General features: G+C 44.7%; 2 protein-coding genes across 6 annotated transcripts; one reads left to right on the forward strand and one right to left on the reverse strand.

Moving 5' to 3' along the window:
- Nucleotides 1-12,487, forward strand: LOC128342647 (zinc finger protein 3-like). Of its 3 annotated transcripts, none has more exons than XM_053290262.1 (4): nt 1-304; nt 4,081-4,916; nt 6,342-6,468; nt 11,009-12,487. In XM_053290262.1, exons 2-4 carry the CDS (start codon nt 4,182-4,184, stop codon nt 11,845-11,847), a joined length of 1,701 nt encoding a protein of 566 aa, XP_053146237.1. In that variant the 5' UTR covers nt 1-304; nt 4,081-4,181; the 3' UTR covers nt 11,848-12,487. The 3 variants fall into 3 exon arrangements, with proteins under 3 accessions (XP_053146237.1, XP_053146240.1, XP_053146239.1); XM_053290265.1 differs by having other exon boundaries at nt 1-172; XM_053290264.1 differs by having other exon boundaries at nt 1-145.
- Nucleotides 12,488-15,957: 3,470 nt separating this feature from the next.
- Nucleotides 15,958-25,946, reverse strand: LOC128342671 (zinc finger and SCAN domain-containing protein 30-like). 3 transcript variants are annotated; one of them, XM_053290342.1, is made up of 4 exons: nt 25,864-25,946; nt 24,098-24,902; nt 19,142-19,262; nt 15,958-17,006 (listed from the first exon to the last, which is right to left on the reverse strand). In XM_053290342.1, exons 2-4 carry the CDS (start codon nt 24,635-24,637, stop codon nt 16,282-16,284), a joined length of 1,386 nt encoding a protein of 461 aa, XP_053146317.1. In that variant the 5' UTR covers nt 24,638-24,902; nt 25,864-25,946; the 3' UTR covers nt 15,958-16,281. The 3 variants fall into 3 exon arrangements, with proteins under 3 accessions (XP_053146317.1, XP_053146319.1, XP_053146316.1); XM_053290344.1 differs by having other exon boundaries at nt 15,958-17,003; nt 25,774-25,925; XM_053290341.1 differs by having other exon boundaries at nt 25,774-25,925.
- Between the last annotated feature and the right edge of the window lie 1,869 nt (nt 25,947-27,815).

The raw sequence follows: 27,815 nt of genomic DNA on the forward strand, positions 1-27,815 counted from the left end.
TTCTTCTCCCTGTTCCGTCCTCTCTCCCCCTCCCTCCGGAAACTGACTTTTTAAAAAACAAGGGGAATGCATTGGGGGGTATTATTTTTCTTATTTTTTTTTTCAAATTGCATGTTATTTTTTGTGTTGGGGCTGGAAGTCCTAGGTGAGAAGCCAGATTCTGGCAAACTGAGTGAGTTAAAAGTGGGAGGCGATTGGTCACAGGAGGAAGTTTGCATCTCCAAGGAGGGGTTGCATTTCTCACAAACAGCAGATGAGGTGGTCGCCTTGTGACTGGAGGGGACTGCACTGTTTCTGACTGAAGGTGGGCTGGGGATGGAGGGGGGGTGTCCTCCAAAACTTGATTAGAGAGAAGGATTCAGACCTTGTCCTTTCCCAGTCATGCTAGTCTTCTCTGTGCAGCCCACCCCCACCCCCCAAATGGGGGAGCATTCAGTCATGTGAGCCCCCCACTACAGGTCTAATTTTCAGATGGTATTAAACTTGCGTCTGGGCTACACCACCTTCAGAGTGAAGGTGGGGACTCAATAAAAGGGAATGCTTTTTCACACCAAAAAAATCACACATTATGATTGTCTTGCAACCAGAGTAACACTATTATTGTTGTTGTTGTTGTTGTTGTTTACACAGTCAGACAGGTGCTATTGACTGGCTTGTTTTATCCAGACATCAAGTCCTTCCCATTGAATTTTATTGAATTTTATTATCAATATTGTTATTATTATTATAGATATTGTCGCAAAATATAGGCTGTTCCCAGTAAAGTTGCTTTTTGTAATTGGCTGATGGTGAATTCTATTATTATTATTATTATTATTATTATTATTATTATTATTAATTCTATTGACACACAGTCTACCAAATGTTATTTACTAGATTTGGTACTTTAGTTATTGGGCCCTTTCTAAGGGTCTAGGATAACTAACTAACTAATAATAATAAATAAATAAATAAATAAATTCTGCGATGATATCTATAACAATTGACAATAAAATTCTGGCATCCCAGGTCCTTGGGAAGGACTCGATGTCTGGATAAAACAAACCAGTCAATAACACCTGTCTGACTGTGTAAACAAGAAACAATAAATTATATTATTATTATTATTATTATTATTATTTTCTTGTTTACACAGTCAGACAGGTGCTATTGACTGGTTTGTTTTATCCAGACATCGAGTCCTTCCCAAGGACCTGGGATGCCAGAATTTTATTGTCAATGTTGTTGCTGTTGTTATAGATATTGTCGCAGAATATAGGCTATTCCCAGTAAAGCTGCTTTTTGTAATTGGCTGATGGTGATTTCTGTGGCCCTTATGGTGTTGAGGTGCTCTTCAAGGTCTTTTGGAACTGCACCCAGGGCGCCAATGACTACTGGGATTATTTTGGTCTTTTTCTGCCACAGCCTTTCAATTTCAATTTGTAGATCTTTGTATTTTGCGATTTTTTCTATTTCTTTTTCTTCTGTTCTGCTATCCCCTGGTATTGCTATGTCGATTATTTTGACTTGTTTTTCTTTCTTCTCGACTACAGTTATATCTGGTGTATTGTGTGGCAGATGTTTGTCTATTTGTAGTCAGAAGTCCCAACTACAAATTTTTAGATTTTTACATCTTCATTTTCTTCAACTTTTTCAATTTTTTATGGTCCCACCAATTTTTGGCTACAGGTAGCTTGTATTTTTTGCAGATGTTCCAGTGTATCATCCCTGCTACCTTGTCATGCATTTGTTTGTAGTCAGACTGTGTGATCTTTTTACAACAGCTGATTAGGTGGTCCACTGTTTCATCTGCTTCTTTACAAAGGCGGAACTTGCTGTTTGTTGTTGACTTTTCAACTTTTCCTCTTATTGCATTTGTTCTTAGTGCCTGTTCTTGTGCAGCCAGTATTAAACCCTCTGTTTCTTTCTTCAAGTTGCCATTCTTAAGACATTGCCAGGTCTTGGTGATGTCTGATTTTCCACTTATATTGTGCAAATATTGACCATGTAGTGGCTTATTTTTCTATTTTTCTGCTCGGTTCTTGACTTGTTGTTTCTTGTAGGCCTGCTTTGTTTCATTGGTGTTTAATAGTTTCTCATTATTGACCATATGAAGTGCATCTTCTTCACTGTCCTTTATATATTCTGCAAGGCTTCTTTTCTCCTCCTCTACTGTTTGATGGACTTGCAGCATTCCTCTTCCACCTGAGCTGCGAGGGAGGTATAGCCTATCTACATCACTGCGGGGGTGCAGAGCATGATTGATGGTCATGATTTTCCTGGTCTTACGATCCAGCGTCTCTAGCTCTGCCTGGGTCCAGTTTATTATTCCTGCAGTGTATCTGATAACAGGTATAGCCCAGGTGTTTACGGCTTGTATGGTGTTCCTGCCATTGAGTTTGGACTTTAGGATTTTTCTAACTCTCCTGATGTATTCACTTCCCATTTTTCTTTTAACTTCAGTGTGTGCAATGTTATCAGCCTGGAGAATGCCCAAGTATTTGTAATGTTCTTTCTCTTCCAAGTTCTTGATGTTGCTTCCATTAGGCAGTTCTATTCCTTCTGTTTTTCTTATTTTTCCTCTGTTCATTATTAATGTAGCACACTTGTCTAGTCCAAACTCCATTGCTATATCGCTACTGAATATACGGACAGTGTTTAGCAGTGATTCAATTTCTGACTGGGACTTTCCATATAGCTTCAGATCGTCCATGTACAGCAGATGGTTTATTTTATTTGATGTTTTAGATGTTTGGTATCCAAGGCCTGTTTTGTTTAGTATTTGTGAAAGTGGAGTCATGGCGATTACAAACAACAGAGGGGATAGTGAGTCCCCTTGGAAAATACCTCTTCTAATGCTAACCTGTCCAAGTGTCTCGCCATTGATTGTTAACTGTGTACTCCACATGCTCATTGCTTTTTAAATAAATATCTGAATGTTTTTGCTTACACCGGTTGTTTCTAAACATTTTAGTATCCATGTGTGAGGCAATGAGTCGAAGGCTTTCTTGTAGTCAATCCATTAGATACCACAGGTTTACCCGGGAGGGGGAGGGGGAGATGTTCCCTGTCCCCAAAGGGCTCGTGGACAATTGAAAAAGAAACACAAGGTAGACACTTTGCTTGGGTTGCATAGGGACAGTTGCTCTCCCCCTGCTAAATATAAAAGAGCCACCACTTTCAAAGGTGCTTCTTTGCTCAGTTAAGAGGGTTAGCAGAAGGTAGAGTTGGCACAACTGTTGTTACACTCAAGAGAGAGATATTGTGAGAGCTGCTATGTGGTACTGAATAAGGATATTTGCTCTCTCCCTGCTAAACAGAAAGAACTTCCAAAAGGTGTATTTTGGCCCAGTTTATTATTATTATTAATAATAATACTTATATACTGCTAAATATAAAAGAGCTACCAGTTTTAAAAGGTGCTTCTTGTCCCAGTTGTTGTTGTTGTTATTAATTTGTATACTGCTTTTTGACAAAAACAATCCTCAAAGTAGTTTATGTAGGAAAAGGAAAGATAAAATGGTTCTCTGTCCCTAAAGGGTTCAGTCTGAGAAAACCATGTTTGTTTGTCACATTTATAAACTGCTGAACATATACATCTCAGGAAATGGCATATCTTCTCTAAATGCCTGCCTGGAGGCAGTAATGGGCTGGATGAGGGATAACAAACTAAAGTTCAATCCAAATAAGATGGAGGTGCTGACTGTGAGGGGTTGGGACCCGGGAGATGGTTTAGATCTGCCTGTTCTGGACGGGGTTACACTCCCCCTGAAAGATCAGGTACATAGCTTGGGAGTATTCCTGGACCCCTGGAATACCAGGAAACCAAGCTCTCCCTGGTTTCTCAGGTTGAGGCAGTGGCCAGGAGTGCTTTTTATCAGCCGGCCGTCTGCCCCAGTAGCATCTCTGTACAGGGGATGCTATAGCAGTTTCCTGCACAGAGCCAGAGGGCTTGACTAAAAGACCTCCAAGGTCCCTTCCAACTCTAAAAGTCTGTGACTTGGTATAAGATAGTTTCTTATGCTTGTTGACCATTTTGAAATGGCCTCAGAGCTTGATAGTTAAGTTTTTCCTCAGTTTTTCCTCTCTTTTTCCTCCTAGAACAAAAGTCACTTATGCCAACCTCAACCCCTGTAATCACCTGGATCTCTTCTTTCATTTGCTGAAAGACTCTGATCTTTGGAGTGACTTGCCAAGGCTTGATGATGGAAGACCCACTAGGCCTCAAATTAGTGGAAGAGCCAGAAGGAACAGAAAAGGTCCCCCATGTTGTTCAGAGTGGGAGTATTGGGAAATGCCCCAAGAAGACACCAGGGCAGCAAAAGGTTAAACAAGAACCGGGCGAAGGGATCCTTCAGTGTTGGGAAGCCCAATGGCAGCAGTTCCTGAAGGAAGTCGAGTCTCCTCATTCTGGATGGGGAATCCCACAGTTGCCAGAGGAGCCCACCCCGTGGGACGACGCAAAGGCCTTCCTGGCCTCCTTTGAGCAAGTGGCCGAAGCCTGCCGGTGGCCCGAGGAAGAGTGGGTGGCCCGGCTCCTACCTGCTCTCAGTGGACAGGCTGAATGGGCATTTAGCAGCCTGGATGTCAAAGACAAGGGAGATTATGTCAAGGTGAAGGCAGCCATCCTGCGTGGGGACACCATCAGCAGGGAGAAGCAGCGTCAACACTTCCGGCGCTTCTGCTACCAGGAGGCCGATGGACCACGCGGGGCTTACAGCCGACTCCAGGAACTCTGCCACCGGTGGCTGAAAGCAGAGAGGTGCTCCAAGGAGCAGATCCTGGAGCTGCTGATCTTGGAGCAGTTCCTGACCATCCTGCCATCAGAGATCCAGAGCTGGGTGAGGGAATGTGGGCCAGACAGCTGCTCTCAGGCGGTAGCCCTGGCTGAAGCTTTCCTGCAGAGGCAGCAGGAAGCTGTGAGATGGGAACAGCAGGTGAGAAAGCCTCATGCTGAGAGGCACAAGGCCAGTGGTGGGAGACAGAGTAAGGGTGGGTTTGCACAACGTATTGTGTAATTTTTATGTTACATTCATTATGTCAGTTCTGGGGTAATCTAGAGATTTCCATGGCTCGTAGAGTGATTGTGAAACACAGAATTTCCCCCTGATCTCCAGTTGACGCATTGCCAACCAAAGGTTGGGGGAAATGTCTGGGCTCTTTGGCAGTGCGGGCACTGCAGGAATCTCTAGATTTCTAGCAGAATCTCTAGATTCCTGCAGAGCTGACATTAGATCGATCACATGAAGAGCCTCTAAGATCTCTACCCATGCTTTTTAGGGGAGAGAAATTGCAAACAATCTTGGTATGAATTTGGTGAATTCAGGCATTGCATGGAACCATGGTTTTTTTTTACTAACGGCAGTTAGGTTGTATGTCTGAACCCACACCAGTAAAAAAACCAACACCATGTTTGATTTCAAGCATTCCATCTGAACTCTAGGTTTTAAGTTGATTGGTTTGTTCTAACTTTGCCTCCCGGACATCTCGGTTTGTTTCAGTATCTCTCCCCTCACATGGCTGTCATATTATGAGGCGCTAGCCTAGACCATTGGAGGTAAGGAGAAGGGGTAGGGCCCATACAAACCACAGTATGGTGAAATAAACCAGGTTTTGGTGATCTGTGGCGCCAATCCAGGTTTGTTAAATAAACCTAAACTAAATTGAACCATGGTTCTGTGTGGTGTCTGTGGACCAGGCTTAGTGTTCAGCCCAGCTTTTTCTCCTTCTCAAGGCCATTGGGATGATGGGAGTTGTAGTTCAACAACATTCTGGGACCTAAGTTTGAGAATCCCTACCTTAAACCCTTTTAATTGGTGGTGTCCTCTCTGTCACCAGGGGACTGCAATGCTTGGAGAAATTGAGGGGATTAGACACATTCATGAAAGCTAGGCCTGTCAGTAGCTATTAGCCACGATAACTATATAGAACCTCCATATGCTGAGGCAGTATATCTCTGAATAGCAATTTGCTGGGGTGGGGACAGAGACAAACAACAGGGAGGGCTTTTGTTTTCATGCCCTTTTTGTCCACTGCTAGAGACAAAATATTTGACTTGAGGGACATTTAGCTTGATCCATCGAGGGAGATTTTATATGTTACATGCTAGACATTGTGCTCTTGATTTAATTAACAGTGTCTCTTAAACGTTAGTGCTAAGAAGAGAACCTCAGTATGCTTCTCAGTAAACAGCAGGGGAAGGCTACTGCTTTCCAGATGGGCATCCTGGAGGCATCTGGCTGTCCACTGTTGGAAACAGGATGCTGGGCTAACTGAGTGTTTGTTCTAATCCAGCAAGGAATTCATTTCAGATCTCTCTCCCCCTGCCCCCCACTTAAAATGGGCCTTTGCTGCCATTTCAGGAGCTGATGTCACTTGAAGAGGGAGCTATGAGTTTCCTGAAACCAGAGCAGGCTCCCACACCTCCTGACCAGACCCAGCTGCGCAGAGAAGCCAAGAAGGAGAGTGACACTGATGCCAGCCTGTTAGGTAATGATAATTTGAGCCTAAGCTCCTGGATGCTCCCAGGTTGAGTTCTGGGTCCTCCTCATCCCTGCAGGGAGTTCTGTGACTCTTTCACTCATATTAATATAATGCACAGTGCTTAGCACTTGTATAGCGCTTTGGGGCGTTCAAGTGAGTGAACACTTTTGAGTGTTCAAAGGGTGACACATGCCCCTGGGAAGTCAGTCAGTACATGGTATATTGTGCAGTCACACAGGGATTGTATATTGTGTCTTATTGTTGTGAGCTGCCCCAAGCAGTAGTGTACTGGAGGGGCGGGGTGTAAATATTTTAAATAATAAATAATAATAAAGAAATAATAAAGAAATCCCCAGCCATAGTGGCCAATAGCCAGGGATTATGGAAGCTGTAGGCCAACATCTGCAGGAGGGCAGAAGTTGAGCAGCCCTGCCCTAAAGGGAATACCTTACAGTAGGCAGGGCTCACATCTAGTCACCTATCCAAATGCAAACCAAGGCAGACCTCACCAATTTGTCCAAATTCTTGCTTGTTACTGCAAGACCAGCTCTCCTCACTAAGGCCACTTACTGAGTTCGTGTCAAAGGTGAGCGTGAAACCAGGAAAGTCCTGATTTGTAGCCCAGTCTCTTAGCCTCTACACTACACCATGATTAAATGTTGTGGGGTATTTATTAGGAATCTGATATATGTGCTGGACGTTTTATTAATCTATCTCCCCTTAAGACTCACCTGTTCTTGCAGGCTTTTAATTAGAATTAATTTTAATAATTTGTTTTAATAACTGTTTTATGCTATCGTTTTTATTGTGTTTGTGGATTTATTGTGTTTGTGGATTTTAATCTGTGACTCTTATATTGTGTTTAAATTTGTATACTGCCTAGAAATTTATATATCAGTTGGTATAAAAATATGATTAACAATAATAATCTATTTCTTTCGCCCAAGCTTTCTTAGCTTCCATTTTTTTGCCCAAGCTTTCTCAGCTTCCTAAATTTTGGGGGTTTTAATCTCTGGTTTATTTTTAAATTGTTTTAAGTTTTTTGTATATATTTTAAACTGGTTTTATGCTATTGTTAACCGCCCAGAGATGAAAGTTTGGGGCAGTGTACAAATTTGATCAATCAATCTATATATATATTATATTTGTACACTGCCTGAAACTTACATCTATGGGTGGTTTGCAACAACATAAAACAAACTGAAACAAAAATTACAACATTAAAACTATTTAAAATCACAATTTTAGTTGTGGTTTGTTTTTATTGCTGTAGACTGCCTAGAGACTTTGGTAGTGGGCGGTATACAAATAAGTTGAATTTAAAAAAAGAATTAAGTGACAATGCTTGGGTGAATAAATGCATCTTTAAAGACTTTTTAAAAGCTGTCCAAGATGTGGAGGCTCAGCAGGGAGCGCATTCCAGAGTCTTGGTGTGGCCACAGAGAGGCCCCATCCCTGAGTAGCCGACAGATGAACTGGTGGCAACTGCAGGCAGACATGACACTCCACAATTTCCCCCCACAGTTAATTATGCTCTGAAGCAGCACCTGAAAGCTAGTTCTAAAAGCTAGTTTTTATTTTTGCTGTTTTAGCTTGTTTTATGTTGTTGTAAAGTACCACCCAGAAATGAATGTTTGTGGTGGTGTACACATTTGAGAGATGGATGGATGGATAGATAAATAAAAATGAATTATCCCTGGTAATTATGCATATGGGCTTTCTAGTTCGCAGGAACCCTTATTTTTGTTTATGGCAGTTGCTGTTTGTTTTTACACTGCCTGGAGTGTAAGCATTTAGTAAAGTAAAGTTGTGCCCTCGAGTCGGTGTCAGGTCCTGGCGAACCCAGAGCCCTGTGGTTGCCTTTGGTAGAATACAGGAGGGGTTTACCATTGCCTCCTCCCGCACAGTATGAGATGATGCCTTTCAGCATCTTCCTATATCGCTGCTGCCCGATATAAGCGTTTCCAATAGTCTGGGAAACACACCAATGTGGATTTGAACCGGCAACCTCTTGTTCCCTAGGCAGGTTACTTCCCTGCTGCACCATTAGGTGGCTACCAGCATTTAGACAGTGTAGAAATTTAATAATAAATGAATAATCTTCTAGCAGCAATGATTTGTTTGGGCTGGGGGTCTCTCCCCTGTTCAGAGAGATCCCTTTTTGACGTGCTTTAATTTAGAGAGCTGAGCTGAGATGCACTACTAATAAACCAAAGCTTCCCTCCATCTGGGTGGCATTACAAGTGCCTTCAGCTGGCACTGAGGATGGGGCTGCAGCTCAGTGGCGGAGTTGTTTTCCCTCTGCTGTGTAAAAGAGAGTCGCCACTTTAAAAGGTGCCTCTTTGCTCAGCAGGAGTACGGCGGTCCGCTTCTGGTTTCGGTCATAAGTTTCAGAAGTCCATCTCCAAGGTGGCAGCTGCAGCACCAGCCAAGACAGCCCTTGCCACTCAGTCGACTGCATTGGGCTGCATGGCCCAGTGGTCTGGCTCGGTATAGGGTAGCTTCAAATGTCTGTCCCTATAGCAGGGGTTCTCAAATATTGGTCCCCCAGTGTTGGACTACAGCTCCCATCATTCTCAGCTACCATGGCCTTCAGCCAACATCAGGGATCCCAACTTTCTTTGCCCCCCCCCCCCCGCCTTAAGGCAGGTGTAGGCAAACTTGGCCCTCCAGCTGTTGTTGAACTACAATTCCCATCATTCCCAGCCACTTGTGATTCAACAACAGCTGGAAGGCCAAGTTTGCCCACCCCTGCCTCAAGGGGAAAGTTCATCTTATGGAAATCTTCCCCTTTTCTGTCAATGTCTTTGTAATTGCATTGCCTTAATTACAAGTTCCATTTTCTTCCTTGTCCAGGGAATGGCGCATGCTTTTTTGGAAGCAGTAGATTTGCATATTAATAATACTGAAGGAAGGAAGACCCACCCTTAGTTTTAAATTCATTTATCTTTTAGTTTAGTTTAGTTTAGTTTATTGTTAGTCATAGACTAGCACAGAAAAACAAAAATAAGTGAAACATCTGAAGATACAGCTGTAATAATATATACAAATATTCTAAAAACCTAAAACTCAACAATCCTAAAAACGAGTTAGGTCATCTGAACAACATTTTTCTAGTAATACAAACAAAGATACAAAACTTTGCAACGTTAATAGTAATATCATTATCGTAATCAGAGAGAAGGAGAGAGACATAAGAATTATCTGATCTCCATGGCACTTTTAATAGAATTGGAGCAATAAGTGTAGAGCAGATATCTCTGTAAAACAGGCAATACAGAAGCACAATTTATTTATTCATTTTTGCATGTATATCCTGTCCTTCCTCCAAAGATCCTAGAGTGGTGATGTTTCTCCCCCAATAGCCCTGTGAGGTAGACTAGGCTGAGAGATATGTGATTGGCCCAGAGTTTACCAGTGAGTTTCATGGCTGAATGAAGATTTGAACTTGGGTCTCCCTGGCCCTAATCTAACACTCTAACCAATAGATCACGCTGGCTCTCTGATGCATGCCCCTGTTGCCACAAGCATGACTTTAGAAGAGGCATTCCTCTGTGTGTGTGTGTGTGTGTGTGTGTGTGTGTGTGTGTGTGTGTGTGATAGAGAAGGGGAATGCTTCTTCTAAGAAAGAGCCTGCCACTAATGTTCCATGTAACAGGAGATCCCAGATGTTGTTGACTACAATTCCCAGCATCCCCAAAGGCCATTGAAATTGGGGATGCTGGGATTTGTAGTCAAAAGCATTTGGGATTCCTTGTGACAGGGAATACTGCCCACCACTCAACACTCATTTTTAGAAATTCTTATAGGGGAGAAATGAACATTTAAAAAAAAATAAATCTGCCTGTTTCACTGAGGGCAGCCTTCTAGTCAGTCCAAAGTTTTAAAATGGATTAATCTGAGGGATTAATTTAAAATATGCAGACCTAAGCCCTTATCAGATGTGCAGAAACAGGGAAGCTGTACTTACCTGCAGTGTCAGGAATGTGTGTCTGGAAGCTCCACCCTGATGCTGATTCTGTGACTGGTTTCCAGGCATGCTCTCAGGACACTGTACGCAGGTGCAGGGTTCCCTTTTTAAATTATTATTTTAACATCTGAAGAGGGCTGTAGACAGCAGCCATATTTCTGGATGAATTTATCTCTCAACCAGGAGAGTGAAGAAGAACGATGGGCGCAGACATAGGAAGCTGCCTTCTACTGAGTCAGACCATTGGTCCATCTAGCTCAGTATTGTCTACACAGATTGGCAGCAGCTTCTCCAAGGTTACAGGCAGGAATCTCTCTCAGCCCTATCTTGGAGATGCTGCCAGGGAGTGAATCTGGGACCTTGCAATTGTGCAGATGCGGTTCCCACAGCAGCCTCAGCCCCTGAGGGCAACGTCTTACAGTGCTCACGTGTAGTCACCCATTCACATGCAAACCATGGTGGACCCTGCTTAGCAGAGGGGGCCATTCGTGCTTGCTAGCACAAGACCAGATCTCCTCCCTTTATTGCCGTATCATATTTCAAGAAGATTCTGTTTGGTTTGGCTTGTTCCAACAGATCACAGGCGAGAGAATGAGCATGAAGAGAGGAGTCACCCTCAGGACAGACCAGAACAAGTGGAGCCAGATTGGACATCCCCCAAAAGAGCCACTGAGAGCAGATCGCAGAGCCCTGGACAGGGGAAAGCTCCTCCAAATCAGCACAGACCAAAGGTACCAGAAGACCATGCAAGGCCCAGATTGGTCGTTTCAGGATCTTCTGTAGTGAACCAAAAAATCCTCAGTGAGACTCCGTTGCTGCAGGTGCAGAAGACCAGCAGTGTTTCTGGGGAGGGTTTCAGACAGAGCTCAGGGGAAGGCATCCACCTTCAGGAGAGGCCCTATAATAGATGCCCCATCTGCGGGAAAACGTTCAGCCAGAGCTCACACCTCATTTTCCACCAGAGAACCCATGACCTGGAGAAGCCCTACAAGTGTACCCAGTGTGGGAGCAGCTTCCACTCGCGCCAGGGCCTTATTTACCACCAGAGAAGCCATGCAGGAGAGAAGCCCTACAAGTGCTCTTTCTGCGGGAAGACGTTCAGCCAGAGCTCGCACCTGCTCGTCCACAAGAGGAGCCACACGGGAGAGAAGCCGTTCAAGTGTCCCGCCTGTGGGAAGTGCTTCAGCCGCAACTCGCTGCTCACCATCCACGAAAGAACCCACACCGGGGAGAAGCCGTACAAGTGTTCCCAGTGCGGGAGCAGGTTTCATTCGGGCTCCGGCCTCATTAACCACAAGAGGATCCACGCAGGAGTGAAGCCGTACAAATGCGCCGAGTGTGGGAGGGATTTTATCCGCAAAGCGCACCTCATTCGGCATCAGAGTGTTCACAGTGACGACAAGATGAGCACTTGATCTGACTCTCTGGAGAAAGCTGCTCTCAAGAACTCCTGAGATAGCCGAGAATCCAGAGGAGAAATTGGCCACAGCCTCTGTCCAAATGACCCCTATTTCACAGGGGTCAGGGTGGGGTTTTGGGACGAGGCCATAGCTTAGTGGTAGCGCATCTATCTTTATTGCAGAAGGTCCCAGATTCAATCTCTGGCATCTCCAGGTAGGGCTGGGGAAAATCCCTGCCTGAAATCTTGGAGAAGCTGCTGCCAGTCGGGGTATACAGTACTGAGCTAGATGGAGCACTGACTCGATAGAAGGCCTCTTTCTGCATTCCTATGTTAGGAATAGCCTTCCAACCCCACAGCCTGTGGGGTTAGAAACACACTCAAAGTTCACGACATATCTTGATCTCACAAGGGTGGCATTTGATCTCTCCAGTTGACTGACCTGATTAGGATGCTGCTCTCTGACATTTATCCAGGGTATGCTGCAAAATATTGCTTGTATTGTGGCCTTCACCATTGTTTCTGGTCTGGGCTCTGCCTTATGCAAGAGTTTGCTGGACATTGCCCTCTCCTTTCTGGAAGTTTTCAGCGCAAAGAGAAAGATGTCCCGGTTGTGTTCAGCACTTGGGAAAATGGGGTAGAAAGAAGCCCTATTCTGTTCCTATCATGGGGAGGGTGGGATGGGGGGAGCCAGCACTGCGGGGGTTGCCTTTATTCCCTGCTAATGGACTTTGTAGAAGTATGTAAAGTTCTGCATTTGGGCAAGGAACATAAAATGCATGAGTACAGGATGGGGGAGATCTGGCTTGGCAGCAGCACATGTAAGCAAGATGCTTTAGTGGACAACAAGTTGAACGTGAGCCAGCAGTGTGATGCAGCAGCTAAAAAAGCGAATGCAGTCTTAGGCTGCATTAACAGAAGCATAGTGTCCAGATTGTTGGAAGTCATTGCCCCACTCTATTCTGCCCGGGTCAGACCTCACAAAACAACAGAGAACCCCCATAAGGCCAGTGGTGACCCAAGAGATGCATTGAACAGGAGGTGCCTCCATCCTTGTCAGTGGTTACACAGTGGGAGCGCTGAGTTTAAAAGATGAGCATATCTGTCAGGGCAGAACTGATCTGAGAAAGCATTAATGGAAGCACATACGCTTCTGAATGTTTAAGTCCCTTCCTTATGCATAGGCCAAATACGATCAAACCTATTCCATTTTAGGATGGAATATCTTTAGGTGGGTGGGTGGATCCTAGGATTAGACCAAGTCTGATCCATCCTAGGACATGTTCCCTCTCTGAAGCACCTGTCTGGCCTATTTGCGGATTTATGGATGCTGGCCTAGATGGCCTTATTCAGCAAGAAACCTGGTACGTTTGTAAGAAAGAAGCAGAAGGGAAGAATTGCTAAGGACTTAACAGATGACATTGTTCTCATTTTGCTTTTCTTGTTTTATTTATTGACTAATAAAATGCCAGTCGTTACAAGGGGTGGGCGGTATATATGGCAAGGAGGGCTAGGTAGATTGGTACGGTGTGCACACAGAAATACTCATGATAGCAGGGGGAATATCCCTAGAGAGCTGCTGCCCTCTGTGGTGCTTCAGTTGTAACTAACTCATAACTCCTGTCACTTTTTCCTTCTGTCCATATTCAGAACTGCTTTTAGTGGCTCTTCTGTCCCTCCCTCCTCTGAGCTGCAGAGTGGGTCTTACTTTTTCTAAGCTCTGATGCATATTGCAATTCAAGAGCTGCAGAGAGATTCCCAGCTATCAGGAGTTCTTCTCCTATCCTTAGTTTCCATTGGGGAAACACCAGCCAATCATCCCGAAATATTGGCTAGCAATTAGCTTTACAAAGAGATGGTCAGACAGCAGCATAATAATATAGACAGGGTGGGGATATTGTTTTAGGGGAAGGAAAGTTAATGTAACACCAGAGGAAAGAAACATATATGCCAGAGAACTAAATATGGTGTGGTATGTGTTGCATGTGTTTCCCCCAAAAAAATTTCAATAAAGCAAAAAGATTTGCCCCTTCCCCCTCTTTTAATACTAGAGCATAGAATCATCCAATGAAATTGGACAAACAAAAGTCCTTGTCCACACAGTGCATAATAAATATCTGGAATTTACTCTGGGGTGATGGCATTAAGAAGAAAAGAGATGAATTCATGGAGAATACCAATGGCTCTTAGCCATGATAGCTAAAAGAACCTCCACATTCAGAGGCAATGTACCTCTAGATACCAGTTGCTTGGGTGAGGGGGAAGCCAGCAATGTGGGAGTTGCCTGTTTCCCTGCTTATGGATTTTGTGGAAGTATGTAAAGTCCCGCATTTGGGCAAGAAACATCAAACTTACAGGTACAGGATGGGGCTTGGCTGCAGCACATGTAAGAAAGATCTAGGTGCTTTAGTGGACAACAAGTTGAACATGAGCCGGCAGTGTAATGCAGCAGCTAAAAAAGCGAATGCAGTCATAGGCTGCATTGACAGAAGCAAAGTGTTCAGATTATGAGAAGAAGCCATCGTTCTACTCTATTCTGCCTTGGCCAGACCTCACTTGGAATACTGTGTCCACTTTTGGGCCCCACATTTTGAGAAGGCTGTTGATCAACTGGAATGGGTTCAGAGGTGAGGGGTCACCAAGGTGGCGAGGGAACTGGAAACCAAGGCCTATGAGGAATGGTTGAATGAGCTGGATGCATTTAGCTTGCAGAAGAGAAGGCCAAGGGGAGATATGATAGCTGCCTTCCAGTATCTGAAGGGCTGTCACATACAGGGTTCCCTGTAACCGGGAATTCCAGATGATGTTGACTACAGCTCCCAGCATCCCTAGCTGCAATGGCTTTTGGCTGGGAGTTGTAGTCATCATCATCTGGAATTCCCGGTTACAGGGAACACTGGTCACAGAGAAGGAGAAGCTGACTTGTTCTCTGTTGCTCCTGAGGGCAGGGCTAGAACCGGTGGGCTGAAGTTGCAAGGAAGCAGGTCTAAGTGAGACATTAGGAAACATTTCCTAAGTGGGAGCTGTTGGATGGTGGAAGTGGGGAGCTGGAGCAGGGGGTGGGACTAGAAAGATCCCAACTCTAAAATTCTATTATTCTGGTGGGTTAGCAGGGGTTGGAAAAGGGTCCCTGGCTGGATGTAGCTGCTCTTTTGCAGCAAGGCAAGTGTTCTGTTCTCACTGAGGACTAGAGGTATTTATTGCATGGCCACCAATCAGCAGCTATTAACCGTGACGATGGCTAAGAATGGAACCTCTATATAAAGAAGCACTATACCTCTCAGTACTGATGCTGCAGGGGAAAACAAAAGGGTGTACAAGCAGGCCACAAAAGCCAATCCTGGAACCCGTATAGTGGGTTTGAGGGACCTTACGTTTGCTAAAGTAATGGCAAAGATATCCATCAGCAGTTATTAATAGTGACTAACATCCAGACTCAATAGTAGCACTCAGAAGTTACACTAAAGGACTACTTAATTTCAATACTGGTGTTATATTTATATTTTTAAAAATTAAAACCAAAATCTAAAACTGCCCAGAGATGAAAGTTTGGGGCGGTGTACAAGTTTGATATAAATAAATAAATAAATAAATAAATAAATAAAAACTCTAAAAGCAATTAAAACAATCAAACTGATACAGAGCCAGCAGAAGTCAGGAGAGCCAGCAACAGATTACAAGACTGCTGGAAAGGAAAGTTTTAGTCAGGTGCCTAAATGTATACAGAGAAGTCATCAGGTGGATCTCTCTAGGAAGGTATTCCATAGCCTAGGGGCCACTACTGAGAAGGCTCTCTCCTTGGTAACCACCAAAAAATGCCTCTAATTTTTTTCATCTCTGTGTGGAATTAGTTTTGTTTTGGGCGGCAGTATCAAGGCACTGTGTGCACACCTGCATTCAGAGTGGGGCCTTCCTAATTCGACCTGAGCGGATCTAATATTAACTGAGTGGACATCAGAAAACTTGTGAGCACGCGCACACCTTAGAGGAACAGTGCTACCAATACCTTGAACTAAAATGCCTGGAACATTACTTGTTCTACACCTACCATTCAGGCAGAGTTCTTAGAGAGGGCTGGGATAACCAAATTTAGTTGGTATACCATGTATATCCTCGCTTCTATCAGTACATGCAAATAAAAACATACAACTTTATTAGTGATTCAGCAGTGGGGGGTGGGGGGAGGGACACGACACATTCCAGAACTTACATGATCAAAGTTACCAAAGGAATTGTGTATCTAAAAAGCAGCCACAGCTACTGTTCCACTCTACACTTGAAGCAATTCTTATTCTCAAGGTGCAACTGAACGTGCGACTATAACTAAGGTGGTCAAATTGCATTCAAAAGTTGAAATGGGAATTTGGTCCTCGCATGAAATTTGATGTAAAATTAAGTGTGTGTGTGCGCACACATGCTCCGACTGAAGCTCTTTCCACCCTCTGAGTAGCTATTTGGCATCTTCTGCTGCATTCCTCCTCTTGTGTGCCTCACTGCTTGATCTGTCACCAAGGCTCTTGCCACACTCCAAGCATTTGTCCAGCCCATCCCCTGTTTGGGAGCTTTGAGGGTCTCCAGTGCTCGACGTCAAACAGGTGCTCTCCCCACCACAGGAGGTTCCATGCGGTTTGTCCCCTGTATGTGTTCTCTGATGTTTAATAAGGTAACATGCTTGACATAATCTCCTCCTACATACAGAGCATTCATAAGGTTTCCCCACTGTGTGAACTCTTCGGTGATTAGAAAGGCTGCGTTGACAATGGAAGCTTTTTCTACATACGAGACATTCATAGTGTTTCTCCCTTGAGTAAGTTCTCTGGACCGAGCCAGAAGCGGTATTCTGACTGAAACTCTTCCCTAGCTCTAGGTTTCTGCTCTGTGGGGTCTTTCTGTGGGGTGCTTTTGGTTTCTTCTCTGCGGGGTTTTGCCAGTGAACATTAAGGCCCTTGTTTTGGCCATCTTTTCTTTGTATTTCTTGTTGGATTGGGTATTCAAGGAAGACTCTATACTCTGGAGGGATGGCTGCATCCCACTCCTCCTCTGTGCGGTATCCTTCCTGCCATGTGGACACTTTATAAGGACACAAAGGTTTCTCTTGTGTGCCCTCAAATGGTGCTTGTGCCAAAAATATCCCAGTCAGAGGCTCCTTATTCTCACTTTTCCAGTCATTAACTGCTGAAACAGAGAAACCAGATGAGTCCAAGTAAGAAATAAAGAGTTCAGATCACTTCCTCCTCAATGGCAGGAGTGGTTTCACTTCCTTTGCCCAAACCTGGGCTGCCTCTTCACCCCCACCCCCCACCCCCTGTACCCCATCCAACATGCAGCAAGTGGCTGGTCATACTTGCTCCCTAGGAAAGTCTGACCCAATATGTTAAGATGTGGATCATCTTTGCTTCCCAGGTCCAGAGCCTGAAATTACTGGACTCCAAGAGGGGTTTAGGGAGGCCATGCTCTGGGTGCCGTTTTACTAACAATTAACCATGTGTTTCCATAATTTAATATTTAAAATACAATGGAGAAGAAAATGTCAGTAATACATTGATTCACTCTCACCTTCCCAACTAATTACAAGTATTAAATTAAAAAACAACCACCAATAAAACCGTAACACACCACCACACAGAAGCAGCACCACCAGCAGAAACACAGCACCCGTTATTCAAAGGCCTGAATAAAAAGCAAGGTCTTCACTTGCCTCCAAAAGGCAGTGAGGGAGACCAAGGAGCAGATGTCCACTGGAAGAACATTCCAAAGTTTGGGGGCAATGACCAAGAAGGCCCTTCCCCATGCGCATGACAATTGAGGTTCCCTCAGCATCGGAACATGGAACAGAGCCCTCTCTGACAATCTTGTCAGGTAGGCAGAAACAAGAGCAGGCAGTCCTTCAGGTATCCACGGTCCAAACCATTAAGGACTTGAAACTGCCCTGAGTCCTTTTCAGAAGAGCAGTATAGAAATCAAATAAATAAAGTTCAAAACCAGCACTTTGAATTGGACTCTGTGTCAACACCAGTCCCTGGGTGAGCTACAGTACTGGCATAGAAACATATATTTTATTTATTTATTTATTTATTGTATTTCTATACCACCTGATATAGAAATCTACTGGTGGTGTAACATAAATATAAAATATAGAACAGTTACAATTCATAACACAGATGAAAAAAATCTCAATGAATAAAAACATTAAAATTTAATAGAATTGACTCCTTTATATTCTGTATGTAAAAGGAGTGTGCGTCCCCGCGGCACCTAGAGTCCAACAAGAAACAAGTTATCAAAAGCAACCACTTACAGGGTTCACGACATAACTATGTAGCAAATGTATGTATACTTCTACAGTTCTTCCCCCCTCAATTCATTCAGCACTCTGTGCAATTTTTTAAATGTAATGTTTAACATTTTGTATTTTACATACAACTTTCCTTATCCAACCCCATCTCTTCCCTCCACCCCAACCCCGAACCTGACCTTCCCTCCCCTAGCCAGATTTTGCACACTGCGCTGGCTATGGGGAGGTAGGAAAAGAAAGGAGAGTTAGAGGGAAAGTGAGAGAAGGAGAGGGCGGGCAGAAGGGGAGGGAGAGAAGAAGAGAAGGGGATACATACCATTGCACCAACAGATGTGGGTGAATCAGAAAGGGTTTTTAAAATTATTATTCTAAGAATAGTTCAATAAAGTTATCCCAGTTGTCTGACCATTTATCCAGTTTATTTACTTTTAGGAGGGCCCATTTTTCATGTGCCTCTAACTCAAGAAGGTCATGCAGCCATTCCTCACTCCTAGAGGGAGTGGGAGATTTCCATGGTTACCAGTAAGCTTCTCCATAGCCATTGTTTAGGACCTGATTCTAGTCCCCACTCCGTTGGGAGATACCCCAGTACTGCATTCAGATCCTTCAGTGCAAGGGATGAATCCATCACTAAATTAATAGTAAGAAGCTCCCTCCAGAATCCTCGCCCTATGGGACAGTCCCAGAACATATGCGTTAAGCTGGCGTGAGGATTATTGCATCTCCAGCAATTATGATTTGAGGCCCTTTTTAATCGCTTAAGGTGTAGAGGGGTCCAATATGCCCGAAAAATAATAATCTGTTGGATAAGGCACAATTTAACATCCACTGTGCTACATTTAACACTGCCTAGAATATCTTGCCATTGCGCTGGTGACAGTTTATGAACTAGAGGGATCCTGAGCAGCCATTGGACTTCCAGATGGGGGAAGAGAGCACCATAGCCAAGGTCAACTCAGGAAAGAACTACAGAGCACCCCTGAACTCGGGTGCAAAAAGGCATCCCCCTGCTTACCTAGGAGGCTGGCTTCCTGGTTGTCATCCTTCTGCTTGGTTTCTGCCCACAGCTGCTGTTGCTGGAGGTCAGAAGGTACCTGTGCTGCCTGGGAGGAAATTGCAGCTCCCTCCACAGCCACCTGAAAGAATCAAGAGGGACTTTTTCAGGGCTGAGTCTGACCCTGTCTTCCAGGAGTGTAGCAGAACTGGGGTGGGCCCTGGGATGAGGAGCAAAACTGGCCCCTAGCCTCCCCTCCACCACTTTCCTCTCCCCACCCCTGTGTCTTTGCTGCAGAAGAACTGAAAGGACATGGTGAAAGCCACCCAAGTTTCTCTTGCTCCTGTGCAAATATCACACTCTACAACAGGACTGCTTCACTTTGGGGGCCCCCAAGCTCTTTTTGGACTACAACTCCCATAATCCCCAGCCACAGTGGGTCAATAGACAGGGATTATGGGAGTTGTAGGCCATGAGACTTGCTGGGTGACTCTGGGCCAGTCACTTCTCTCTCAGCTTAACCTACTTCACAGGGTTGTTGTGAGGAGAAACTTCAGTATGTAGTACACAGCTCTGGGCTCCTTGGATGAAGAGCGGGATATAAAATGTAATAGACACATAAATAAAGCATCAGTCAAAGGGTCAAAGTTGAGCAGCCCTGCTCCACAATATCATCTCAGATAGTCACACAACAGCAAGAGTGATGAGTGAGCCCTCAACCAGCCAGCAGGTCCCCTCTCCTTCAGGGGCCCAGCCCAGGGATATTTGTCTCCCCTGGTTCAATTACAGTGATGTCCTTGCTGTCTCCCCACTTTGTTTGTCATATTTTTATACAGCCTGATATGCATATCTCTAGGCAGTGTACACAACCCACACAATATAAGCCAGGATAAAAACAGTTAAAACCATTTCACAGAATAAAAACAAACAACAATTTAAAATTAATTTTAACTAAAAGCTTGAGAAAACAGATGTGTCTTGAGGGTCTTTTTAAAAGCAATCAGAGATTGATAAACTCATTTTTAAAGGGAGTGTATTCCAAAGCCCCTGGGGCAACCACAGAGACGGTCATAGTCCCAGCGGCAAAGGATCATGACACTCTTTTAGGTACCCTTGACCCAAGCCGTTAAGGGCTTTATAGGTAATAAACAGCACTTTGTATTCTGCCTGGAAACATATTGGCAACCAGTGCAGTTCTTTTAAAATTGATGTGATGGTCCCTTCAGGTTGTCCCAGAGACCAATCTGACTGCTTCATTCTGTACCAATTGTAGTTTCTGGACTATGTGCAAAGGCAGCTCCACATAGAGTGCACTACAGTAGTCAAGTCTGGAGGTTACTAGCATATGTACCACTGTTTCAAGGTCATTTAATTCCAGAAATAGGCATACAGCAGCCCCATTGCCACTTCTGGAGGACAGTTTCTCCACCTTTTAGAAGCTCTGTTTGGGCTCAGATAAGAAACCCAGAATCACCCTGGCACACATGAAGCAAAAGAAGGGGTTTATTTGGGACAGGGGTGGGGAACTGGTAGACCCGACAGTCTCATAATGCCTCTTGCAGACAATTAGCTAGATTGAGTCCAGAAGCTTGAAGAACAATTGCCTAGACCAGTATTCTCAACGTTGGGTCCCCAGATGTTATTGGACTTCAACTCCCATAATCCCCAGCCCAGTGGCCTTTGGTTAGGAATTATGGGAGTTGAAGTCCAATAACATCTGGGAACCCAATGTTGAGAATCCCTGCCTAGACAGACAGATGTAGAAAGTTCCATGCGTCCCTTGTGCCTCTATTGGGATGGTTTTGCACACTAGCAGCATTCGGATGAGCCTTATGCTTCTTCAACTAACTGAAGAGTGTGAACACTTCCAGTCAGATAATACACTGTGTTGTAAGTCCAAGTTCACTAATAGGGTATTGTACAGGCAATTTTTTTTTAAAGACAGGAACTTGAGAATGCAAGTTTTTACTAAAACACTTGTTTACTTGCATCATGTCTAGGAAAGCATATACCAAATATGGATTGCAGAGTCAAAGCATGAAGCATCAACATAGAAATGATTAAAAAAGAGCTTAATTCAGAGTCTTACCCACAGCTCTCCCCAGGCTGCCCAGAGACAGATCAAATGCTTAAATATATCCTTACTTAGGGATGTGCATGGAACCAGGTGGGGGTGGTTTGACAGTGGGGTGTGTGTGTGCGTGCATCTTTAAGGGCGGAAGAGAGCTGGTCTTGTGGTAGCAAGCATGACTTGTCCCCATAGCTAAGCAGGGTCTGCCCTGGTTGCATATGAATGGGAGACTTGATGTGTGAGCACTGCAAGATATTCCCCTCAGGGGATGAAGCCGCTCTGGGAAGAGCAGAAGGTTCCAAGTTCCCTCCCTGGCAGCATCTCCAAGATAGGGCTGAGAGAGACTCCTGCCTGCAACCTTGGAGAAGCCACTGCCAGTCTGTGAAGACAATACTGAGCTAGATAGACCAATGGTCTGACTCAGTACATGGCAGTTTCCTATGTTCCTAAGGGCAGGGGAGGGTGCACTTACCCCTCCCGCCACATTTCCCCCGCCGGCACTCTGTTTTGGTAAAGCCCCTCGGGGCAGGGCCATACCACCGTGCCGCCCCGTTGCCGCACCTCCCAGAACTATCAGGCACGCGCACGTCATGCCCGTCACATGCATGTGCCTGCTGTGTGCACACGCACCCGCAATGTGTGTGAGCCCGTACCTGGCGCACGCAGGCACACTCGATACTTCCGGTCACTTCCAGGAGACGCGGCAACAGGGCAGCAGGGAGGTACGCTGCTGCCCCGAGAGGCTTTGCCAAAATGGAGCGCTGGTGGGGAAAATGCGGAGGGAGGGGTAAGTGCACCCTCCCCCGCCCTTAAAGATGTACACACACACACACACGCCATCAAACCGGCAGAACCATCTGTCGGTCGAATCAGTTCCGTGCACATCCCTATCCTTACTTTTCATTTAAGTTTTCAGACTATTTAGAATTCCAGTCATAGCCAGAAAAATAGGTCAGCATTTCAATCAAACTCTTCTCATTTCAGTCAAAAAGAAGCCTCACAAATAACCTTGTTTACCTCTTCCTTTTGATCTAATGTATTCTAATGTATGCTATACGATCTATGTATAGCTAACATAGCTATTATCTGCATGAAAGAGGTTAATGATAATGGGATGGTTCAGACATCATGCAGAATCTCATAATGGGATGGTTCAGACATCATGGGATGGGATAATGGGATGGTTCAGACATCATGCAGAATCTCAGTTAGAGTGGGGCTCCACATGATGTCCTTGAGTCTTGGGAATGCACTCTCCCCAAACAAGTGTCTACATCCTATCTAGGTTAAAACAAGGTGAGATTGGCGAGTTTGGACAACACAGCGAATGCTGGCTTATTCTAACCTACTTGCTGTACATAAGCTGAAGTCATAACTCGCTTCAAACCTTGGGATCAGATCTTGGGTTATTTAAAGCAAGACAGCTAGAATAAACCAAGATTGGTGGGTTAGGATAACATAACCAATCTCACCTTATTTTAAGCTTGTTAGGAAATAGATCCTTGCATGGGGAGTGGAGGTGGGAGGGAAAGGGGACCTTCCTGAGGCGCAAGGAGATCATGTGGATCTCAGCTCTAACCGAGGTTCTGCAGGACATCTGAACCAGCCTATATTTCTTCATTAATCCTTAGGTATGAGGAACAGACAACATCTACAAAGGCAACCAATTCACCAAAAAAATGAAGTTTGCGGTCACTAGTGCTTTCTAGGCCAGAGAGGAACCGAATGTAAGGAGGGGAGTTTTCATTCTTAATACCGCAACAATACAGTATTTTAGACTGTTGGACAACCAGAACCTGAGGTTTAGGGCATATGCAATGAAAGGGCAAATAGAGCCCAGTTGGTAGACACATGGCAAAGAGGCTTCTCAGTTGTGGTGCATATCCTCTGGAACTCTCTCCCACTGGAGATTTAACTGGACCTCTCTCTCTTAACATCCAGCCACCACCGCTCAAGCACTATTTGAGCAGGTCTTGTCTCATCTGCACTTATCTTTCTGTTGCAACTATATTCTAGTTTTCAGCTGCCTCAAGTGTTTTAATTCTGAATTTCTGCATGTGTTTTTATTGCCAATATTGTTTTTAAACAATGCTGTATGTTACACCACATTGCAAGGGGTAGGGAACTATTGCTTTACAGCTCAGCAGATGCTTTTATAAGCTTGTTGCTCTGTCTAGGCCAACAATAGAGCTATTCTGGGGTTTCCCCCCTCCCTTTGCCCAGAGTTCCACTAGGCTTTCCTTTTCAGAGTGACAGTACCACAATACCAACAAAGCCTTACCCAAACTGGATTGCATTTCAATTCCTTTCACGTGTACACTCCTGGAAATCCTTGAGAAAGGGCAGGATAGCAAAGGCACCTTGGCGGTTTTCACACAAGACTTTTAGCTCGCATTTCCTCCGGAATGGAGGGTGTGAGGTCATATAGCCAGATTTACCTCAAAGTCCCTGAAAGCTATCGGGGAGCACTTCACACATGATTCGGGCTTTTCATTGCATGTTAGAGTGTAGCCTGATTTATATCCAGGGTGTAGCCTGATTTATATCCGAAAAACAAACCACTTTTTGCATCTTTTGGGGGGACTACTGCGAACTTGCAGTAAAGCCTGCTATCTGAAAACCCTCCTTGTAATACCCTGATGCAACTTTAAAGTTATACACATCCTTGTAAACACACACACACACACCAAAAAACACCCAAAACTTGGAGAGGCAACCCAGAATCTTCCCTAGTTCATGGTACATAGTTGTCAGGTCCTCCAGGCCATTAAGAAGTCTACCAACTCCCTTAGGCATGGCTAGGCTAACACAGAAGAAGCCACTCAGTCCAGCCCCCTTTCTGAAATCCCCTGCCCATCAGAGATGCCGTGACCCCCCTCAGGAACACTAAAGTGAAATGGCCTCACCTGTTTTTTCTGCCTACAGACCTCTTGTTTCAGCAGGAAATCCTCTGCCAAGGCCACTGCATCAGAACAGCTGCCTGGTGCAAATTTTGCAATCCAGCGATGGATATTCAGTGGCAGGATGTTAATGAACTGCTCTAGGACCAGCAAGTCCAGGATTTGCTCCTTGGTGCATGTCTCCATCTTCAGCCACCGACAGCAGAGGTCTTTGAGTCTGTGGTAGGCTGCTCTTGGTCCCTCACGCTCCGGGTAGGAGAAAGACCGGAATTGCTGGCGCTGCTTCTCCCGCCACATGGCATCCCATCCCAAGATGGCTGCCTTGACTTTCCCATAGTCTTTTTTGTCTCTGGCCCTCAGCCTGCTGAAGGCCAGCTTGGCTTCTTTTCCAAGGGCTGGCAGTAGTTGGGTCACCCACTCTTCCTTGGGCCAGTGTTGAGCTTCAGCCTCTTGCTCAAAGGAGACCAGAAAGGCCTTTGTATCCACACACCACAGAGGCTGCTCTGGAAACAGTGGGTTTCCTAAGCCTAAGTAAAGGTACTCCATTCTCCTCAGGAACTCCTCCAATTGCTCTTCTGGGTGCTGAAGTGAACCTGGTTCTTGTTTATCCTCTTTTCCTGCTCTTCTTGGTAACAGTTCCGTGATATTGTCCAGGATGGACGATCCAAGGGCTTTTCCTACTCCTTCCAACCCTACCTCTAAGGGAAGGCCTCTGAAGTGTCTCTCCTTCCTGTTGGTAGACCTCACAGAGGAATATTGCACTATAAAGAATGGATTCAGCTAGAGTGGTCTGGACTGGTGTGAAGAGATTCTGCCAGGAGAAAGAGAGCAACCAAGCAGTGAGACACACAAGCAATCAACATGCATCAGTAGACACTATCTTAGAAGAGGCATTCCCTCCCGAGTGAAAGGGAAGGAAGATTGCATTTTCCAAAATGGTATTTACCAGCAATTTTTATAAATGTGTTAGAGACAAAATTAATCTTTGTTTAGAAGTCTGTGACCTAAATAACTAGGAATTAGTTTGTGGTTAGTTTTTTTAAAAGGGGTTATTTATTTAAAATAATTATACCCCACCCCTCCAGTACACGACTGCTTGGGGCAGCTCACAATGTTAATAAAGAGATACAATGTAAAATAAGACTCAAAGTTAACCAAATTGAAGCTAAAATTAAGAACTAGACTAAAACCACATTTAAAATTACAATTTTTTAAAAAAGTTTAAAATTAAAAATTATTTTAAATGCTAAAACCCGAGGACTATAAACATTAAAGAACCTACCACATATAAACAGAGCTGAAACATTAAAAAGCCTCCTTTAAAAGTTATGTTTTCAGTTAGGGTTAAAAGATCCATTCTTAATAGAAATCATTACCAGTGGGGTTTTCTCCCTCTTTGGGGGGTCCCCTAAAGTCTTGCTTTGGAAGATGTGGCCAAAATGGGGGCCCCCAATACTTTGAATACAGAAAATAGCCCCACCCCATCTTTTTCTCTGCCATAGGGAGCTTCTTTCTCCCCGCTATCCTTCACAAATTGCATTCATCCCTCCCAAGAGATTTCCTTTCTCTTTTCTCTGGATGTGCAAAGATACAGAGGCAAAGAAAGAGCAACAGCCACAATCAGAATCCATCTCCAAAGGAGCAGGAAGGTAGTTGAGATTGGGAAGAAAGACTCAGATCACCTTCTGGGAATGTGTATTCTCACACTCCTTCAGTTCAGCTGGCTCAAGTTCAGTCCTAGGAGAGAAGCATGCCTGTCTTTCAGTCCTCACCTCTCTCCGAGATTCACTAGTGGTCTTTGCTCAAAGACTTCCACTTCTTTGTACAGATTAAAATAAGTCAGCTCCCACTCAGCTGTGGGTCATTGCTACTGGATTTGCAAGGCCTCAGGTGTTGGGGATTTCTCCTGGTTTTGAAAGACCTGCAGAACAGTAGTTCACATCAAGAATAAATCTGCAAAGGATGGAGACCTGATCTGAAAAGGGAACTCAAAAGGGCTTGGTTTCTAATCTTCCGCTTAGATCAATAACCTTCTTGATTTGCCTTTGAGGCATTCAGTTTCTCTGCTTTTTAATGTTTTAAATATAGGAGGTTTGGGCACTGTTGTTTGCGTGCTGAGGTTTGCCACGTCCAGGCTCAGAAGCAAGATGCCTCCAAATACCAGTTGCAGGGGAGCAACAGCAGGAGAGAGGGCATGCCCTTTGCCTGTGGGCTTCCCAGAGGCATCTGGTGGGCCACTCTGTGAAACAGGATAGGCCTTGGGCCTGATCCGGCAGGGCTGTTCTTATGTTTCTTTAAAAACTGAAAACATAAAAATTGGTTTGCTGGATAAAGCTCGCCCTATCTCTGCAGGTGGACTTTTCACTCAACTTTCATAGCTAACAGTTGTTGAAAGACACACACACACACACACACGTTCTCCATCAATTATTCCAAGGTGGTTGGGAGCAGAGAAGAAACAGAGGACCATATTTGGAGCACCTCTCTGGGAGAGACCCCGAGCATCCACCAAGCCTGGTCCCAAGAGCAGGGATGGCTCCAGAGGTGGGGCATGGGGGAGGGGGGCAAGTACCTCCCTGGCAAGCAGTTTGCCTCCCCCCTGCCCCATTTATGAACTCAATAGGGTATGTTTCAGTGAAAATATGTTCAGTATGAGAATGTTAATGTGAAACATACTGTTATTATTTATGCTTCAAAAATCTTACATGTGGGACATAGGGGCATAGGAAGGTACCATATACTGAGTCAGTATTGTCTTCACAGACTGGCAGGAATCTCTCTCAGGCAGAAATCTCTCTCAGCCCTATCTTAGAGAAGCCAGGGAGGGAACTTGGAACCTTCTGCTCTACCCAGAGCAGCTCCATCCCCTGAAGGGAATATCTGACAGTGTTCACACTTCTAGTCTCCCATTCATATGCAACCAGGGTGGACCCTGCTTAGCTAAAGGGACAAGTCATGCTTGCTACCACAAGACCAGCTCTCCTCTCCGGTGGGACCCAGCTCACCCACCCAGAAATACACTTTGCCCCTTCTGTGCCCCCTCTCTGGTGCTGCCACTGGCCAAGAGGATCCCTTGCCATGCTACATTGTTTTAAAGTATTTTAATTGGTTTTAATTGGTGTTAAAATTGTTTTTAGATTGTTTTTAATGTGTTTTAAATGATGTTTATTTTTATGTTTTTTAAACTAGTTGTATACCACCGAGCCTCTGGATGGGCCGGTTTATTATAATAACAACAACAACAACAACAACAACAACAACAACAACAAAAACAACAACTCCTCCTAGAGCTGGGATATATCTGCAAGTCTTTCTCTCCACCCCGCCCCACAACCTAGGCAGATGGGCACCACTGTGTCTTCTTCCAGGGCAGGGGAGAGCTTTGCTGTCTCTAGGCAGATAACAGCTGGTCCTAGGAGGGGCCCCTTCCTGGTCTGTCTTTGTGTCCTCTTTGAGCTTCCACTTCTGACATCATGCAAAATGCCGTGTGTTGCTTTTGGCTCCAAGCATCCCTCTGGATGGTGCTTTGAAGGGGAAATGATCCTTGCTCTATCTGGATATCTGTAGGTCCCTCTCCCCCTTCTTTATGGGTAGATGCATGCTCTCTGTGTCTTTTCTTCCGCTGCTACTACTACTAATAGCTGCATACTGGCCTGACCAGGAATAAAGCAGGCAGACATTTAACCGTTGAATGGAGAGAGACTGATTGGGAGGAAAGGACTTT

Source organism: Hemicordylus capensis, chromosome 2, assembly GCF_027244095.1.
Source record: "Hemicordylus capensis ecotype Gifberg chromosome 2, rHemCap1.1.pri, whole genome shotgun sequence".
NCBI classification, from domain to species: domain Eukaryota; kingdom Metazoa; phylum Chordata; class Lepidosauria; order Squamata; family Cordylidae; genus Hemicordylus; species Hemicordylus capensis.

What these genes read in the sequence shown, in the direction of transcription:
- LOC128342647 (XM_053290262.1), top strand. Translation starts at nt 4,182, where the DNA reads ATGATGGAAGACCCACTAGGCCTCAAATTAGTGGAAGAGCCAGAAGGA. An exon ending in CTGTGAGATGGGAACAGCAG is followed by an intron (nt 4,917 to 6,341) that starts GTGAGAAAGCCT and finishes CTGCCATTTCAG; the next exon opens with GAGCTGATGTCACTTGAAGA. An exon ending in CACTGATGCCAGCCTGTTAG is followed by an intron (nt 6,469 to 11,008) that starts GTAATGATAATT and finishes TTGTTCCAACAG; the next exon opens with ATCACAGGCGAGAGAATGAG.
- LOC128342671 (XM_053290342.1), bottom strand. Translation starts at nt 24,637, where the DNA reads ATGGAGTACCTTTACTTAGGCTTAGGAAACCCACTGTTTCCAGAGCAG. An exon ending in TCTGTAGGCAGAAAAAACAG is followed by an intron (nt 19,263 to 24,097) that starts GTGAGGCCATTT and finishes TGATTCTTTCAG; the next exon opens with GTGGCTGTGGAGGGAGCTGC. An exon ending in CCAGGAAGCCAGCCTCCTAG is followed by an intron (nt 17,007 to 19,141) that starts GTAAGCAGGGGG and finishes TCTCTGTTTCAG; the next exon opens with CAGTTAATGACTGGAAAAGT.